At 38.0% G+C, this 20,876-nt stretch overlaps 1 protein-coding gene across 14 annotated transcripts in view; it reads left to right on the forward strand.

Moving 5' to 3' along the window:
* The window catches only part of LOC134220273 (disco-interacting protein 2), a 571,865-nt gene that overhangs the window by 448,528 nt on the left and 102,461 nt on the right, over positions 1-20,876 (forward strand). For 10 of the 14 annotated variants that reach the window (XM_062699273.1, XM_062699274.1, XM_062699276.1 and 7 more), the window contains exon 2: positions 15,965-19,240. The exons of the other annotated variants lie outside the window; for them this stretch is intronic. In XM_062699273.1, coding sequence (XP_062555257.1) covers positions 16,138-19,240 — 3,103 coding nt within the window. In that variant the 5' untranslated portion in view covers positions 15,965-16,137. The remainder of the gene's footprint in view (positions 1-15,964; positions 19,241-20,876) is intronic. 14 annotated transcript variants of the gene reach the window in all.

The following is a 20,876-nucleotide window of genomic DNA, read 5'->3' on the forward strand; positions in this document are numbered from 1 at the left end:
TTCCGATCCAAATTACAGCTTCCGTTTCAACTTACCCCGCATTTCAACTTGCCCCGGTGTACCTTAAAGCAAACAATTATTATTGAGTTTTCATTAGACTTTTAATGTTTGCTGTATGAATTCTATACTCAACAGTAAATGGTAATGGTAAAACATTACACTTCGCCTTAAACAAGGCAAATGCGAACATTTAAAGAAGGCAAAACATTTTATTTTGTCTTATGCCGGGCATCTGCGAACGTTTAAAAAGACATCACAATCCGCCTTATACAAAATATTACATTGCTGTTCGCTATACTACTCATGATGAAATACAATCATTCGACTATTTTGATAATAAAAAAACTAACTTGGGAACTCTGAGTTAAGTTAGTTATAATTAAACAACACATGATCTTCCAAGAATATCTCATGCTACCGGATACCATAACAATATCAACAAGCTGCTTAAAAGGACCCAAGATCAAAAAATTTACCAAAAGGAGGAACAATTATCTTCAGCTGATTATGTTCGGAAAAATTAAGGAGACTCTCCTGAACTATGGAAAACTGATACATTAGGAAAATTGCATTCTAAGAATTTTTACATTCGCGAACGACTTCTAATCTTTTTCGAAATATTTTATTATTACTTTGATTTCGAAATTCGATCCATCTTGTATTGTAATTACTTCCAAAGTTAAATTACTAAAATGACATCTACTCTAACAGTGCCCAGTTACTAGACTCGTAGCGTTTTTTTGATATCTCTTGTTGAGTTAAAAGTACCTTACAGGGCTTATTCAATAGTCGCTAAGTTGCGAAAAGACCGACGGAGGTCTTTCGTAGCTTAGTTGGTTAAAGCACCAGTCTAGCGTACTGAGGGTCGTGCACAACATTTTCGCACTAACTATCCAATGTGCATAGAATTCTGTTTTTACACGATTTGCGTTCTCTCAATTTTGCACTGATCCTAAAAGTTTACCGCATATTACTTGTCATCCGAATTTTCTTTGAATTATTTAGGTTTTTCAAATGTTGCAAAGATTTTAGAAGTGAATTGATGTCACACGATCAAAAATACGATAAATAGCTTCTGATTACTTTAACCGCAGAGAAGAACATTTCACATTTATTATAATTGACTTTGTAACTAGTTCAATATATTGCCACAAAGCTCTGCTTTGCCTGTCTCAAATTTTCCCAAAATGTTACTCACATATATCGGCGCCTGAACCCTCAATTCATTTTTAAAAAATCGAAGAAAGCCACTCCACTTAGTCCGTTATCACAGATAAAGATTTGGAACTAATTATTAGCCCCTAACTGTAAACAAGATCTATCCTGTCCTCGCAAATGCAAAAGAAGCGAAAGTATTATTGACATTGACACCAACTTAACAAAAATACAGAGAACTTACCGACCTCTCCTTATATTGGCCACATTGGGTTTCGGAATCGATGGGATTAGAAGCAGAGGGGTAAAACGTTTTATTTGCTATTATTATTTTACAAATATTTGATGATGCAAAATGGTTGACTACATACCTTCTCTACCTTTCTATTCTTCAATGGAAGAATACTAAAAGTGAGAAAATATTTTTGTAACATTTGCTGTTTGTTTACAGTAAAAGTTTGTCATAGTTCAGAAAGCAATTATCGCAGAAAACGTGAAATCGCCAATGCCAATAAAAAAACCGAGACGCCACTGTAGAAGACGACTCCATATGACAGATCCATTGACGGCCGCCGTGACACGACTACCCTAGATCACATGTCTAGATCGAATACATCGCATCACGCTGCTGGGGCTGGAAAATAGATGACTCCTCCTCGCCCGCACGTCTCAATTTCCAAGCTTTTCACTTTGCAAACTACGAGCGAACACCCTTTCGCCGTGTCCACGGTGGTGCTTCTGCACCTACCACCCTTGTCTGTCTGACTGTATGTATACATAAACAAACATGTCTCTAGTAGTTGAGTTCAGCTTCCCCAGTTTCCTCCATCAATTGAGATCTTTTAATCCACGGAGCTTGGGCACATTTGCGCGAGTAGTGCAGCGTGAAATCAAAACTGATCTGAATTTCTAGTCCTCCCGTTCAGTGGCGCAGGGGTGGACGGACTCGAGACTACATGCACGTCGATTTATACATACATATTTTCATCTTTTCACTTTGGGGCTCCGGGGCGCGATCGTTTTCACATAATTTCCCATCCGACTGCATAAATCATGCCACGGTAGCAGCCTAGCAGTAGCATCAGTAGCGAACGAGCGATGAGCATCTCGCGCGCGCACGAACTCCTCGAATCTAGAGCGCAACGATGCGAAATTGAACAAAGTTGTTGCAACACTCGAACGAACAGACGATGCCATTATTAGTCACAGATGGTTTGTGGATTGGACTTGGATTGGGATTATGATGATGACGACGATGGGCGATATGATGATTTCGATCTCGCGCGCAACTGTGAAACAACGATTCGCATTTAGCAATCGCACGAAAAGGTTCGTCATTCTGTTCGAGCACCGTTGGATTCTGTCAGGTGGTTTGAAGGCAGCCGTCGAATGTGGAACAATTTTCGACGATTAAATGGGACCGCTTAATAATCATGCTCAACGGTTTGATGGCATGAGATTGTCAATTTTTCGACTGGATGATCAAGCACAAGGAAGTTGGCAATTATAAATCAGCAAGGTGTGCAACCAACGCTAGCGAGTTCAATTGAATTACAATTTATAATGTTTGGGTAATTTATTGTCCTTTTCCTATTCCGAGCAACATTCCGTAGGAATAATTGTTTCATTGTTCTCAAGAGTTTAAATTTGGAGGTCGGTTCCAAAATTCGATAGGATGATTCAAAGTCAACTTCAATTATTCACAGTCAATCACGATCGTTTGATTTGATAAATCTGCTATACACTTTGGTTGAATGATAAAATTTGTAATCAAAACTGAACACTATTTTATCTATTTACAAATTCACTGTGCTCCACTTTATTATAGCTTAACTTGGCTTTGCATTGTACTTTATTCTGGATAAACCAGTTTTAAGAATATTAAAAATCATCCTACATAAAACACATTAGCAGATCTGAATCTCCATATTATTACCTCAGGTAAATCAACCCTTCCTATCCCAATTTCACGTCTAATGTGATTCTTTCTACCGCCCGATTCAATTAACTATTAAGAACTGTTGCGGATCGCCATCCCGAAATAAGCTGCCCACGAAAAGAACTGGTTTGTGAGTCAGCAAATTCATATTTCATGTTCAATACCCATAAACTTGTATTGTCCAGCAGTCTAAGCTCCCCTGGTATAGATTTAAATATGCTCACTCGCCGCTACCATGACGTTGGACATAACGACAGGGGTGCGCGGAGATGGCGGCAGAGCAGCGCGTAGTTAGATGGCAATGACCAGCGACCGACCACCGACGAGCAATTTGCTCTCCCGGCAAACATACCACACTAGCTGGTGAACATTACGAAACATACATACCAGCTTGGCGCGAAAAGTTCATACAACTCTTCGGCAACAGGAGCTCTGTTGTTCGACAAAGCTTTTTATTTTGCGTGGATATAATCATATCTGGAGTTGAATGTTTGTGTACAACCTTCTGTATAATGTGATACTCGTTCGAAAAAACTCAATCCAATCAAAATTAAATACTGTTATTTAACCTACAGGTATAATCATCATACAAATTTATTCATTTCATGATCTAGGACTACGCTTTTCAACAAATAATGTCAAAAACAATTCGCCAGTGCCGTGCACTCTCAAAGTCATTTGAATTGTTTTACGAAAATATGAGCTTGACCTACGTAGATCTCTATACTGGGATGCCAATTGACTAGCCCTTGTCTATTCAATTGATAGCTGCAAACGCTTTCATTCGATTGATTATTAGTGCACATCATATCAGTTCAAATGTTTTTCCGTAAATCCAATTTTCGTTATTTTTTAATGATGTAGAATTGATGCTCTTTCTAATTGTAACAATCATCACAATTGGAGAAATAATCAATTCTACATCAATATTACATATCAAATATAAAGGAAACAAAAAATCTGACAAACTGAAATATCTCAATTGAAAAGGGGCTCTTCTCAAAAAAGAAGGCATGAAAAACGACTGGGACAATGAGGTGAACCGGTCTAGGGCCGAAAGATAATAAAAAAAAACGACTAGGACAAAAAATGGCGGACTAAATTTTCTATTCGGTGTTAAAATGCAAGAATGTATGTATTAGCACTGAGATTCGCAAAAATACGCACCCAGGCGATACAAGAGACCAACTAGGCGATATCGCCGTAATCTGCCTTGCGTGTTTGTTAAATTTTTGGTGAAATATTTTAAATATGCATTTTGTTTTTTTTTTTTTGCATTTCGTTTTTTTTTGTTTCCAATTTTAGGTTTATTATCGAATTTTTACTATGAAACAATATTTGACGACCAGTCTAATATTCGCTCCATAAAACTCTGTTTGTTTCTTACAATTCGTTCTCCGACAGTTTGTTTTTCCATACAGTCAACTGTTCTGTTCAAGCAAGCAACAGTTCTGATATTTTCTTTTTAATAAAAAGTGAACGCAAACACCGACCTTTTTTCCGTAATGTTTTTTTAAATCGGAGATGGTCCTATAAAACAATCGTAATTTGGCGTGGAATCCGTCGAAAATACACGTCTTAATGCAAGAATAAATAGTGCATATGCCATAGGGCAATGAACCACAAACAAGCTGTCAAACATTTCGAAGGATTAAGAAGATTAAGAAGGATAGAATTTGTTTTTTGTTGGCTTGCACACTGATTGAGAACTTGGGCACGATGCGCCCCTGATCTACCAAATCCAATACTTCCCTCCAATTTGAATATTTATTTTAAAATTTCTATCCAACACATCTAATTTTCCAATTAAAAAAAATTCTGTATCAATTTGCGAAAAAGTTACTGCAAGAATTCCCGAAGGAGTTCTTGGTGGTATTAAGGAATTCGCTTCGGGAAATTTTTTAGGAATACTTTCGAAAATTTCTGCTTTCCTCCAGAAATGTTCTCAGCCAACGGCCAACGTAAAAAAATATCTCCATCCTGGGCGGCTGCTCGCTTTAGCCTTGACCTGGGCCCAGGTGAGATTTCAGTCGACTTCCTACATTTCCTTGTTGAGGCTACGCCGCCACAATCCACTGGGTCTGCCTCTGCTGCGATGTCCTTCTGGATTCCAGTCCAGGGCTTGCTAGGAGATTTCGTCTCCGGTCTTTCGTAATGTGAGGTCGACCCACCTCCATTTACGCTCTCGAATTTCTGTTGATATCGGTTTCTGATGTCGATGGAGCTCAGCATTCGAGATCCAATTGTGAGGCCACCAGGCCCGAATTATAAAACGTATAGTCATCGGTTGATAAATTCCATCGAATAAATTTCCTTCGGAAATTCTTTCGAGTATTCCTTTAGAAAAAACCATCTAAAATTTATCTTTGGAAATTCTTTCCAAAATTGTTTCCCGAATTTCTATGATTCTGTGAAATTCATTAATAATTCATTCAGAAATGTGTCCTGAAATAATTTTCGAAGCAATTCCTAGAAGAATCTCCTAAGGAATTTCTAATGGAATTTCTGAAGCGATTTTGGCTTAGCTCAACTTAGACTATGTTGGTTTAAATACGCCAATTTATGCGTCTCAATACATGTTTCAAACTTAAAACTTTATTCAACGCTGCTATCAAATTCAACGTGGCCAATTGGTCGAGTCGCGACTAAGAATTTTATAGCAGTGATCCAAATTGATTTTATGGCACTCGAAAGCAATAATAAAACTATTTATAAAACGTATTTGTTTACAAATCGTTAAGTTTTAAGGTTTATAAGGTTTTTTTTTAAATATTTATAAAGTGTTATAAAACCTTCTTACGTTGGCATTGTATATGACCATCGTAAAACAATATGCTTCAATTATTGGTAATAGTCCGTATACTTAATGGAATGTGGGTTCAAGTCCCACCGGCAGCCGAATCTTTTTTGCAATATCTCATAAAAACACCTTAAAATGGCAAACTTAACTAAATTTGACTTCCCTCACAAGTCATCAATCAAGAAAAAGATCGATTTAAAATGATTTCTCCCAGAATATGAATTAAAATAATTTTTATACAAAAGTTTTGTTCCAAAATGAAGTTGCATATGGTTGCATTGTCTAATTACCTAATCGCAACGCAAGTTTGTCTTGTGATCAATTACAACAAAGTTCTCATATTATCAATTATGATCAAACCATTATTTGTATTTCAATACAACTTGGGCATAATTTCATCATTGTTCGGTTAACAAAAACCCCACTGACAGAAACAAAAACAAAACATGCCAAACATAATAATTGGTGCTTATAGGAATAGTTTTTGTTTACTTAGTCGTGGAACTTTTAGTGCTGAAAAGAATCATTTAGAAGTACTAAAGCCCTGAACGCAACAAAACGCAGGCCTGGTAGCGAGTTACTTTTAAGCGACATGGTCACCTTTTTCGAGTCAGTCACTAAAAAGTCTCTTTTTTCGACCTCAAGTCACTATTTTGAAACTATTGACTAGGTTTCGTTAAGAGCATCGTCGCGGAATGAAAAAAAAATTTAAAAATTTGAAGCTTTATCCACCGGACGATGCTCTATTTCTGACGGGCATGAAATGACGGATTTAGAAAAAAAATGACCACTTAGTACTTTTTGGTTCGAAAGTTGTTCGCAACTTAGTGACTTCAAATTCGCTCTAAATCTCGCGGAATGAAAAAAAATTTAAAAATTTGAAGCTTTATCCACCGGACGATGCTCTATTTCTGACGGGCATGAAATGACGGATTTAGAAAAAAAATGACCACTTAGTACTTTTTGGTTCGAAAGTTGTTCGCAACTTAGTGACTTCAAATTCGCTCTAAATCTCGGTGTTCTTATTGGATTTTAAACAGCGATTGATTGAAGGGGTTTTGTGCCACAGTGATACAATTGGGTATATAGTGATGCAAGCAGGATGGGCACAGGGGATTGTGATTCTAAATATATTCACACGACAGATACTGCTTATTCCAAACCTCTTTTAAAAACAATTAAACTCTACACCTTATCAATTGAACTGTTGAGTATTCCGATTCATCTTTTCAATAAAATTCTAATATTTTCATCACACAATTTTGGATACATTTCCTGTTGTTTCGGGGAAATCATTAGTGAGCGATGGTTTGATCTAATGCTCATTATGCATACCTAAAACTTACTAGCTTTTCAGTTTTTTTTTATAACAAATAAGTTTTACTCACACACAAATATGTAGTTTTTGAAAAACCAGAATTTTTTGAATCGAAATGCAAAAAAAAATGAATCATTGCTTGATATTGCAAAAGACTTCGGGAGCAGAACATTTATTACGTAAGGGATCCCTCAGAGAAAGATTTATTACATATTTTTTCGTAAGGAGAAAAATGAATGGTCTCTCGACATCAACTCCGATAAACACTTAAAAATTTCGAAAATATAATCCGTCAAGAAAAATCGTGATTTTTTTAAGATTTTTATTATTTTGAGTTTGATTCACCGATTGGTAGCTCGAACTCCTTGTTTAGCCTTTTAGAAATTCTGAACAAATTCTTTAGGTTTCGAAATGATTCTTGCGTTTCAGATTTATAAACTTTGTGAGTCAAATTAAATCTATGTCAAAAATTACACCCAATATTTTTTTTACACGGTTGGTATTCTTTAATCTCCCAGTTAACCTAATCTTTCACAGCTTTTTCAATACCACCTGAATTGTCTTTGATTTTTTTGTGAATTTTTTCATGGGGTTAACTCATAGTTTCATGGACGCTGATCGTCTTAATCGACTAAAACCCAACCGTGTAAATAAAGAATTGGGTGTAATTAAATAAATTTTTATCGTAAAAAAGTGCCATTTTCACACACAAGCAAAGATTTGCGGAATAAGTTCGAACCCTCATAAAACATTATTGCACCTTTTATTTGTATGACTTGCCTCAAATTGTGTTTTTCCAGTGGCGAAAGGGACGAAAATACAAAAATAAATATTAAAAAGAAAAAGAAAACAAACTCATCAGATTTCATTTGTCATAAAACGAACTATTCCATTCGAATCCATCACTTTGTAAACATTGATCAGTGTCACATACTTGACTCGTCTTGAGAGACTAAAGACGTCAGTACCGTCATTACTGTTGAGATCGAAATACGTATACTTGTAGTAATGAATGCAAAGTAATGTAATTAAATAATTTATAACTCTACTTGTTCCTATTAAATAAGTACACAACCATGGGATTTGTTCAATGTTTTGGCAATTTATAACTTTTGCAGGATTTTTTGCCCTTTCAAATTGTAATTTTCGGTCAAAAGATTTAAGAGGGAGACATACATTTTAAAAATTATTTGTATTAGCGAATTCGAGTACGTTTCTGGGAGAAAATTCGATAGAAGCGATTGTTCACATTCAAAATCAAATTTTCTCCATCCAATTAACTTTACTTTTTATTATATGGTCACATGTTTTCCTATGGCAGTGGTTACTTATAGTCTTCAAGTAACTGTTGAAGACGAATTCCACCCAAATAAACCGCAAATAAAAAATCCGGGAATTCATAACCAAGATAGTGCGACGGAGGCACTGCAAGAGATGTGTAATTTAGTCATAAAAATCATATACAAGCCCATTCGGAAGGAAACAAAATTTTTCTTTCATTTTGCAAATATTTCAACCCTGTAAATAAAAGATATTTTAGTTAGTAGATAAAACTAGATGTTCTGCTGTCCGGAACATGTTGGGTACCAAGCTGTCAAATCGTATGGATTTTTCTTCTTTGACATTTAGCTCCCCTATCCTCGCCAGCAAAAGATGTTCCGGACAGCGGCGACAGCGACAATCTTTATCTAGTAACTAAAATATCTGTGCTGTAAATGAATTAACCAGAAAACGAAATAGTACTGTCTGATGTCTCTCTATGCTGGCCTTGCACTTTTTTCGCGAACGAAATTTTGTTCGTGGTTCTTGTGATGATCACCAGATGTCAAAATGATCGATGAGCTTCATTCGAATTCGCCTATTGGCATTATTAAGTTTATATAAAAGTTGTGTCACTGCAAATGAAATTCAAAGTCATTATTTGGTAACTTTTTCTACAGCTGAAAGTCAGTATTTGGTCCCTTTTGTCGCCCGTGTTGGTCACTAAAGTCACTATTTTGAGCTACATTGGCCGCCACCAGCCCTGGGAACGGAATGGCGACGGTATCAACAATAATTGTCAGAAAGGCCAAATATTGTCTGTCAAATCTTGTCGTTACCGTCGCAGTACCATTTTATTACATTAGGGGCTTGCGGTTTCATTAGTTTATAATATTATAATAAAATGCACTTGAAGAGAAACTGCTCAGAAAATTGTGATAACAAGAATTTATATTTCGCGTCAAATACCCACAATTTAGTCCTAGGCCGCGTAAAATTGGCGCGGTTGGATATCAGGCCGCGCTGATTTCATTTTAGTTGACGCGAATTTGACACGGAAAGTAGCAACCCTGCGCTTAGTCCAAACCATAGGGGAGAAGGTTCGGTTGTGGGCACCGTTCGGTTATGGGCACCCATATGTATCTTTTGACAGATAAGAGATGCTGTCATTCTGACAACCGTCATTTGTTTGCTATAGTAGCATGATGTTTTGTGCTCAATATCAAACCGGATGGGCATCTCTACTTTGAACTAGGAACAAATAGTTTACAAAGAAACAACATGAAAGTTTTTTGGCCTTTTTTAAAGTGTCATAAATTGAAGTGATTTAATTCAAAAAGTTAGTTCTAATGCGTATTTATACAGTAAATTTAATCTATTTTGAGGCTTAATGACGATTGCCATCAAAGTTTAAGCGGGAAATTTTTTTTGTTCACATTCCAAAAATACTGTGAAATTCGGTTGTGCGCACCCTTATTGGTTCGGTTATGGGCATCCTCATTTTATTGATTAATCATTCAATATCGTTTTAGTTGTCCCTAAACTTATTTTTTATTACGTTTTCATGCAGTTTTTATAGTTATTTAGACATAATTGATTGAAATAATGAGTTTATTTAATATTTGTGTTCTTTGGGCATGTCTAGTTATTATACACACACTTTTTGCAACAAAGCGTTGACCGATTTGCTTGCAACAAGTTGCATTAGACGGGGAGTCCTTTCCAATTGTTTCCTGTTAAAAATAGGTCAGATCGGACTATGTGATCAAAATTTATGGCCAAAATATATTTTTTTGTAATGAACGAGAAAGGCACTTTCACCGGTAGGGTGATCAATCAGCATTTTTATGACTGCGATGCATACCAATAAAACGTAAATCAATGAAAAATTGAAACCCTGTTACCTAAAGTGCTATTTTAGACCTTTCTTATGAGATTTTTTCAACATCCTCCTTAATGCACCGAGGAAGGCATCAACACTGCTAGGTGGATTAATTTGAGTTTTTTAGTGTCTCCTGGCTATTAGAATGAATAAACTATTCCTTGTCTTTAAACCTGGTTGGTTTTTTTTATTGCCTCTTTATTTTTAGCTAAGTTTTCAAGGGTGCCCACAACCGAAGCACAAAATCGAAATGTCCAAAAATGTCAAATTTTCTAAATTGCCAATATTTTTTTCAAATCGATGAAATCATACTAATTTCTTCTCTAGTAGTAAGGTTATACGTCTAGCTTTCCATTGCTATACAAATGTCTGCATAAGATCAACCAGGGCCAAAGTTATTGACCAAACACAAAAGGGTGCCCACAACCGAACCTCCTCCCCTATCAGTTCCAAAACTTGTCGTAAAATCATTTTTTGCTGACTTATATCATAATTCAATACTAAATTTTCAAAACGGCTTATCTGCTTTTGTAAACAAAGATTCAAACGTCGAATTGACGAATCTGATAACACTCTCACGTCATCTGATAGCACTTTTTTTTAATCTTGCGTTTATTTAGAAGGCTCATTTGCCATTTGGTGTTACGGAGCCAGAAATATGTTTTTTTTTGTACAATTCATTTTACAATTCTTGCGATTCTTACAACTAGAGTTAGTTTGGGTAGCCGACGTACACGCGCCTGACTCGAGGTTAGGGATCACAAATACACAATAGGAAAAGGAGGGGGTTTAGGGTTTTAAAATTATTGATTGCGATGTTGTTGACTTGGTTTTGATAGTGGATTTTGCATTGATCTGTAATGGAAGAGACAAAAAAAAGGAGACAACGAAAAGAAGAGGACACTTTTAAGGGGAAATGCTTTCAAAAACAGATAGATAAGGTTCAGCCTCTGATAGCACTCTGAGAATAAATTGTTGAAAACTAATATTTTTTTAGCAAAAAAAAATTGAAAACTAAAAAATATTTTGAAATTGTTATATTGGTAATGGTAATACTTTATTTTGTATATCTTTTTTTTTTAATTTGCCCACGAATCATAATTCACTGGTTTTTTAAATTTTTCAACGTTTAGAAAATGTACCCAAAATGGCTTTTTCCAGACACATTTTTGTTTAAAACTTTTCCATCCACCTTAAGTCGTTAAAATGTCCGTTTATACATCCACTTTTTGTGGTAAAATAAAAGTGTGAAAAACAAAAACAAAATCAATTTAAGGTTTTTTAGATTTTTTACTATTAAACGTCGTCTAATATTCGCTTCATAAACCTCTGTTTGTACCCAACAAATCGTTTCCAGTCGACAGTCGTATAGTTTTGTTTTATAAAATGTATGAGAAAACACGACCTTTTTTCGACCTATTTAATGTTTTTTGCCTTTCTCGTACAACAAAGTTGTACCGAAAGGCTATATGATTGCTTCAAAAAAGAACTTTCGATAAAAGACCCGGCGACCCATAGTATTATATACCGATCGACTCAGCTCGACAAACTGAGGAGATGTCTGTATGTATGTGTGTGTGTGTGTGTGTGTGTGTGTGTGTGTGTGTGTACAAATTTTGTAGACACACTTTTTGCAACTTAGCATTATCCGATTAACTCGTTGCAATTCGACGGGGAATGCAGTCCCATTGTTTGCTATTGAAAATTGGCTCGATCGTACATTGCATTTCGGAATTATTGAAAAATCATTGTTTTTTCTCAAGGGTCCCGCCTTGGAAAAAAAATTCAAAACCAATTTTTTTTTAAAGGTTGCAATGAGTTTTGATGAGGTGGCAATGAGAATGATCGAAAAAATGTGATCTATTCCCCTAAAGAGCTTTTTTTGACCTTTCTAATGTTATTTTTTCAATATATTTTATAATGCACGAAAAAGGCATCATCACTGCTAAGTGGATTAATCTGGGTTTTTTTTCTAACTGGAGATGGTCATTCAAAAAAAATCGATTTTCATGAATTAATTTGAATATTGCAATTAATAGACCAATATGAAAGCTTTTGATTGCAGTTCTTAAATTACTTCATAAACATTTTTACATAGGTCCTTTTGAAAAGTTCTACTATTTATCACTTTCATTTAGTCTTTCAAGAAATGTGGAAATTAATGCAAAACTACAAATTTCACTTGGAATTTGAATCAACCAGAGGTTTTTTTTAATTCTTTAAGAAAATCTTTTTAAATAATGCTTCTTCTAGAATTCCTCCTGAAAATTGTACCAAAATTGTTTAAAAAACTCCTTCGAAAATTTCTTCTGGAATTGTATCGGAAAATCAACCCAAAATACCATCAACAATTTGTTTAAAATGTTTCACGGATTAAAACCAGAAATCCTTCCGCTGAAATTCCTTCAAAAACTCTTTCCGAAATTTCTTCGAGAATTCTCCCAGGAAATCCATTGGTAAATTCTCCCAAAATTACAATGGAATTTTGTTCAAGAATTTATTGAAATATTCCTCAAGAATTCAAATCAGGAATAATGTCGCCAATTTCTTTAAAAAATCCTAGAAGAATTGCTTCGGGAAATTTATCAGCTTCACCCTCGGATATTTCCACAAAAAATCCGTTAGGAAAGAGGAGCTTCCCGGAACAGTTTCTGGAGGAACTTTTCGTAGAAAACCTTGAAGATTTCTTGGTCGAATTTCAAACGAATTTCTAGAGAAAACTGCGGCGAAATAAATACAGTGAATAATTGGGTTTCCTCAGTTGAGCTTGTTTCAGAAATTACGTAACGCTTAATATGTCGATTTTTTACCCCCACGCTCCCCCTCCCCAGTAACACAAGAGGTGCAGTGCATGCCTGATCCTCTCCCTCCCCCTACAGCGTTACGTAATTTGTTAACAGCCCCTGGGGGGGTTTATCCCAATTAAAAGGCAGTCAAACGTCGAAATAGGGTTTCAAAACAGCGTTGACATTCCATTTTTGGCGAGATCGTTTCTTTTTATCGCGATCTTCTTCTTCTTATTGGCATTACATCCCCACACCGGGACAGAGCCGCCTCGCAGCTTAGTGTTCATTAAGCACTTCCACAGTTGTTAACTGCGAGGTTTCTAAGCCAAGTTACCATTTTTGCATTTGTATATCATGAGGCTAGCACGATGATACTTTTATGCCCAGGAAAGTCGAGACAATTTCCAATCCGAAAATTGTCTAGAACGGCACCGGGAATCGAACCCAGCCACCCTCAGCATGGGCTTGCTTTGTAGCCGTGCATCTTACCACACGGCTAAGGAGGGCCCCCATCGCGATGTTCAATGCAAATAGTATAGGTAGGTAGGTGACACTTTTTTTTAGAGAGTTTTGAGGAATTATCGCTTAACTTTTCAAAAGGACCTAAGTAACATTTTTTTCATGAATTAATTTGACTGCTTAGCTTAGCTTAGCTTAGACTGACTGTAATATCAATGGTTGCTGCTCCGTGATTTCATGAATTAATTTGACTGCAATCAACAACTTTCATATCGGTTTGTTGATTGCAATATTAAAATTAACTCATGAACAAAACACAGACAAAACACATTGAACATCATCTCATCAAATTCATCGTCGTTCATACACTAACGGCATTCCAGAACGATTTCACGAGGAATTCTTGAAGGTATTTCTGAGGAATTCATGGAAAAAATGGCTGCTAAAGGAATGTGTGGAAGATTTTCGGGAGGAATTTTCAATTGGAATTTCTTGAAGAATTCCTGGAATGAGTTGAAGAAAAACTAAATAATAAGAAACTTTTTTGATGGTTTTTGTTATCTGAACACCTGACTATCGACAAGAGCGATGGTCCATTCTCAAAAACTAGACCCATGGTCACCTCCGATGACAGTAATAAAAATGTCGGGGGAACTTTTAGATGATTTCACAAATTAATTTTAAGAACATTTTTTGTAGGTTTTAACTTCCTGAGGAATTCCCATAGGAACTTCCGGAGGAATTCCGGTAGGAACTTCCGGGGGAATTTCCAGAGGAACTTCTGGAAGAATTCTCGGAGGAACTTCTGGAGGATTTCTCGGATGAACTTCCGGAAAAATTCCCGGATGAACGGAGAAACTTCCCGGAGGAACATCCGGAGGAATTCCTGGAGGAACTTTCGGAGGAATTCCAGGAGTAACTTCCGGAGGTATTTCCGAAGGAACTTCCTGAGAAATTCCCGAAGGAACTTGCGGAAGAAATCCACAAATTAAAAAAATTAAAATGAAAAAGGCAAAAACTCCTAATAGTCCACCTAGCGGAGAAAAACACATAAGAGAGCAAAATTGCACTTCAGGGAGACAGATTTATCTATTTCCATCAATTCATACTGCTTTCCATTCATTAGAATGCAATGCAGTAGTAAAAAAAACAAATTTGACATTTGAAAATAAAACCTTGGGAAAAAACGAGAAAAACAAGATTTTTTAATAACTCCGAAGTTTATAATAACAAAGTGTTTTAATAACTTTCAATAACAGATAGCAAAAGCTGTGCTAACTTCAAGCACCATTGATAATTATTTTCGCTTATAAAAACTATTGTGGCACGAATATTTTCATGAAAGTCCTGTAGTTTCTCGAGATTTAGACTATCGAATGTTACTTGTTGCAGTTAAAGGCGTAATAAAAATAGGCGTGATGAGGGCTTTTAGAAAATAGCTTTTCTAAATTCTCTAAAATTAGTGAGTTTTTTTTCTACAGACACATACTTTAATAGACATAAAATCAATTCGACAAGCAGAGTATCGAATACGCGATCAATATACTATGTTTGGTTTAAACGATTTACTATTTCATTAGTGTCAGGGGGTCTCACTTATTCAATTAGTCACAATTATCAATCGATAAAAAAATATGTAGTACAATGTTTTATTTCCAATCAACATAAATTTATGTTTCTTAATTCGCTTCATTATGTTATTATAACACCTCTCTTTATCGTTCCAACATCTGACACATTTCCATGTTTGCATAAATGGTTAGCGCACAATTGATTACCCGGTCACGCTCGGTCGCATCGAGCGGGCAATTTTCTAAAACTTGCGTACGTATTAGACCGCAAAACCAAAGCGGCCGTACCTACCTCTCAAGTAGTGGCGGCATCGCATCGGTAGCAGACCATTTACATGCGTGCGTGAAATTTCGCGCTTTCCTGCATTTCAAGTTCGAGGCTGGTTCGCCGTTCGGACGTTCGTCCGCTATGTTCGCGATTGTGTTTAACGTTTAGCGGCCTTCAAGGTCATGATCATGGTCTGTGCCCTCATTATTGTTGTTGCTCTTCAGATATAAGCTTCGCCGTTCGGGAAAGGGTGTGTCTCCAGAAATTAATGAAACCACGGTATCGATTTCAGTGGATGCTCCCTCCCCGAATGAACATTCGTGAGACTGGATTAGCTCTTAAGTATTTCAAACTAACGGAAATGGTGGCAAATGTGGTGCTACGAAAAGAAATGGGACGACAAAAACGACTCAAACTATCCGAAAATTGTGTGTGCGCCTGCTGTTCGCTGGTAAATTGTTGAGGGCAAAAAAAATTAAGCCGGAACCAATAAATGCGATTCATTGATTTTTACATTTCATTATAGATCCCCGCCGGAGATTAGCATGCGAGCAAGCGGCGAAGCGACGAACCGCGATGGAGAGGTGTAAAATTCGACGTTACACTTTATGACCACCGCAGAACTTGGAGAGAGAGCTCGAAGAGTGCGTGTGAAGCCAGATGTAAATGAGCGCGGCCGAGCGTTAATGAATAACTAACATGAAGCCGATCACGTTCGAATCGATCCGGAATCTATTGAAAACAAAGAAAAAACAAAAAGACAAATCCAGCATCGATCAGAGCTTTAAGCGAAGCGACTCGTTTAAACGCATCAGCATCCGGAAAAGCTACCTTGAACGTGGTCGGAAGCGCAATGCTGCCGCCGTCTTACGCAGCTCAACAAAAAACCTGGTCAACATCAACGAATTCGAAGACCAGGCCAAGGTTATCAAACCGCCTGACAAGTCATCAAAAGCATCAGGCAGTAGCAATGAAGCCAGTGGCTCTTCCGGCACTAAAGATGATCCGCCTCGTCCAACACGCGAACTCACGTTCGAGGAGAAATTGGAATCCAATGACGCGTCGTTGGACGAGAAGATCCGAGCTCTTCAGGAAATCAACGATCGCTATATTAGCGAAAATCAAAATCTCACCGAGAAAACATACGAGGCTACCAAACATGTGGAGAAAGTCAAGATCAAGAAACCCCCAAGGCCTTCCAAGCTCAAAAAGAATCGTGAAACCGAAGCGCAAACCTCGAACTCCATTGATCTCAAATCGAAGAGTACAGAATCCCTAAACACGCTCACCTCAACTGATACTATCGAATCCCATAGTCGTGCTAAAAACGTATCCCATGTAAATATAAACGCTACGGATGTTATCCCGGAAGAAGACGAAAGCACCATCTACTCTTATGAACCGGAAGCTCAATCAACCAGTAGAAAAACGGAAGATGCAGATGACAAATCCTTCTACAGCATTAGTACTTTCACGATTGAAAGTAATACGTTGAACAACACAAATGCGTCGTCGAAAAAATCCTTCCGAAGTAGTTTCAGCACGTCCACCAAAACCAAGGAACTACCAACCCTAGTAACTATCAAAACATACTGTGAACCTAACGCTTTCATGCAATCCACCACTCACGTGAACGAGCGATACCTGGAAACTAGTTTCGACAGCTACCCGGAAGACACCCTAACCCAAACTGTTTCCAAATCTGACATCATCCTCGCCAAATCGGCGAGTCTCCAAAAAGCGCAATCAAACACGGAAAAACTTCCTTCCGAGGTAAAAACCTCTTCCCTCAAAGACACCCGACCCAAAATCAACACCCAAACGTTCAAGATGATTCGCAGCAAATCAAGGGAGGGCATCGTAATAAGGATCCCTGCCATCGATATCGATCCGGATCCCACCGATAAGAAGAAGCTGGATCGAGAGCCTGATAACCTTAATCGGCAATTGAGCAATGATTCCGCCCTGGATCTGATCGACGTTGACATCAAAGTTGACGAGAAGGACATGCAGCACAACACGGTCGAGTTGAAGAACCAAAAGAACAAGTACAAAAAGAAATTGAAGAAATCGGCTGGCAAAACGGCAACGTTGGATATCGAGGACTGCCGGAATCACACATTCAAGAGTCATGAAAATTTCGACTTGGAGAAGGGCTCCACTCCGAAAGAACGCATTGAACCCAAATTCATCTTTCCCAGTAACTATTTCGAGGAAGAAAACAACATCTTCTACGACCAGACGGTGTACGACGATACGGGAAACCCGTCACCCGAGAACAGCATACCGTATGCCCTGCGCATCAAAGAGAACCCGTTCACCAAGAATAAAGAGTTCTATTCCATTAACACGGGTAGAATATGGAAACAGTTGAACTTGGGTCAAGAGGAAGACCTTTCCATCCTGTCCGCTGCTCCACGAATACCGGTTCCAAAAACGAAAAACGAATCCTTCAAATCCATGTCGTCCAGAGATTCAGGTTTCAGCTTGACGCTAACCAAACCAAAAAATCTTTTCCGCCGAAAGTCGAAAAAGGCAACGCTTTTGCAACGGAGGAAGCCGAAGTTGGCCGTCAGCCGTGATGGGTATTTCAAGCGGGTAATGGTGGTGCAACGAAATTCGTCGAAGCGAAAACGCTCGATCAGGAAGTCTCGCATGCAGAGCAAAGATATCTTCCGAGAACTTTACGATGAAAACTGGACCAAACTGGGCGGTGACTTTCTAGACCATCAAGCGCCGGATTTCGCGCGAGATTTTGAGAATTTTTGCAACACCCACAGATACAACCAGGAAATGCACGACCTGGAGGCATTCTACGAGGAGCACCTTAAAAGACTGAGACACTACTACATCCAGAAGAAGAAACTGAACGAAGCTGCCATCAAGGAGTTCTACAGGGACTACAACGGCGAGGATGGCGAGGAGGATAACGACTATTACGATTCGTTCATTGCGACACGGAATGACACGATCCGTTTTAGAAACGATATGCAGAAGAAGTACTTTCAGGACAAGGAGGCGGAAACATCGCTGGAGTTTATGTTTCCGCATCCTGACAAACGGAAAGCAAGTCCGGCGGCCGCGAAGCAGAAACCGAAAGGTCGAAAACAGTTATTCCACGAGGTTCGGCCATTCGGAAGCTCTGTGGAACCACTGAACCACAAGGAAGCGCGCGGTAATGGTTCAGAGAACGCCGGTCAGGAGGTAAAGTTCAGACGCGCCTCAGATGCAAACTTTCAGCTGTTGGCACCGGCGGCGAAAGCTGACCGAGCCTTGGATGCGGTGAAGAGCACCGCGAAAGAAGGTCAAGTGCACGAAATCTCGCTCGCAAACGTGTTCCCATCGGTTGATGGAAAAAATAAATCGGACCTGCCGAATGGCACCGCGGATGGCGAAGATGAGTGCGACGAGGACGACGACGATGACGAGTTCAGTGAAAATGAGTTCTTAATCAACAGCATAGGCGAAAACCTGTACTGTTTGCGTTGTGACAAGGTGAATAGTGATTGCGAGTGTTACGACGATACGACGACAACGGAAACGGCCAATGACAACAGCAATGATAACGAAGAAGAAGAAGAAGATGGCGGGAAGGAGGGCGCGGCAAGGGTTTCGAGTGGGGTGCTTGGGGCGGTGGAGGGCGAAGAAGACGACGATGATGACGACGACAATTACTGCGATGTGTTCGAGTTTGACGATATCAATATTGTGCACGCGAATCATAAGAAAAAAGTGAAGAGGAAAAAATCGAAAAAGCGGGTGCGGAAAAACCACTCGACCTTGCGGCGCGGCGGCTACTGGGGTGAGTTTGTATTATTTTGATTTATTTCCCAGGCAGTTTAGTTGGCGGAAGTGTCGTTTATTTTGGTGGTTTTAATTTCGGTAAACTGTGCTATTAATAATGCATTGGTTGTCTTGATGGGAAATTGAAAGTGCTTCCTCTGAGTGTGATCAAGATTGATTAACTATGGAGGGTAAAGTAATTATTGTTATGCATCGTGAGGTAGATCGATTGGAGCGGAGTTCCGCTTACGAAATCAAATTTGAGTTCATATTTTTTATTTATCCGCCTTTACACTTACATCTAATTACTGTAAAATTAATAATAAATAGGCAACTCGGAAATAAAACTTTCATTCGATGCAATTTAAGCATTGAGTTTTGTTTTTGCGGTTGGAAATGTAATTTGGAGATTCTGATTGAAACAAAGTAAAAAGTAGTGCATACTTTTCGCACATAATGTGACATTATAAAACTAATCCTTTGAACAATTCGGCATCAACATTTCAAAAGGGCGAGACTGCTTTTGTAAACAAGAGCTTCTCACGTCACTGGTGGGCTAATTTGTGCTCAGCCACGAAATCCATTGGCCCTGGAAAGAAGAGGATACGCTCCTTCTATCAGTGGTGTTGGATTGCGTGGGGGGCTCAAATTAGGCCACCAGCAACGTGAGAAGCTCTAGTTTACAAAAGCAGTTTCGCCCTTTTGAAACACGTTGGCGCCGAATTGACCTTTTCCGTCAATTTTTTTATTAGCATCGAAGATCTTCATGTTAATCAATTTGAATATTAAGACTTAAACTCATGGGTAGTTTGGAGTGTCGTAGATGTTTAAAGAATTCTGTAATATGTTTATAATAGAGTAATGATGTCCCGTGGAGCTATTCCAACTTACAAAAATAGTGGGAACATTGTAGATCTTCTTGTTGATCGATTTGAACATTAGGATCTAAGCTCAAAGACAGTTTGGAGTGTCGTAGATGTTCAACGAATTTTCTAATGTGTCTATAATGGGGACATCAAAGATCTTTATGTTCATCGATTTGTATATTAAAATGTGTACTAAAGGACAGTTTGGAGTGTCATAGATGTCGAACAAATTCTGCAGTGTGTCTATAATGGTGTAACGAACTCACGTGGCGTGAGTTGGGATAGAACTCATAAAAATAGTGGGAACAACGTAGATCTCCTTGTTGATCGATTTAAATATCAAGATCTGTTTTCTCAGCTTAAAATAATTATCGTATCAAGATCTGTATTCAAGAACTGTTGGGAGCGTCGTAGATATTGAAATAGATCAGTCATACCAATTAGGCAAGGATATAGAAAATCGAAAAAGTTGCCTGATATTTTTCTGAATGCAAATTTATTTTCTGTACCGAGCTTCCTATAAGACTTTGAGGACTTTTGTAGGTTTCCGAGTTTCTTGAACGGAGGCTTCCGAGCTATTTGAAAGGAAGCTTTTAAGCCTCATGAAATAAAACTTCCGAGCTTCTGGAAATCAGGCTTCCGAATCTTTTAAAATAAAACTTACGAGCTTTTTAAAAGCAGGCTTCCGAGGTTCTTGAAAAGGAAATACTTCCAAGCCTCTTGTAAGAAGGCTTCCAAACCTCTTGAAAAGAGGCATCCGAGCCTTTTGAAAGAAGGATTCCGAGCCTC

This window comes from Armigeres subalbatus, chromosome 3 (assembly GCF_024139115.2).
Source record: "Armigeres subalbatus isolate Guangzhou_Male chromosome 3, GZ_Asu_2, whole genome shotgun sequence".
NCBI lineage: Eukaryota > Metazoa > Arthropoda > Insecta > Diptera > Culicidae > Armigeres > Armigeres subalbatus.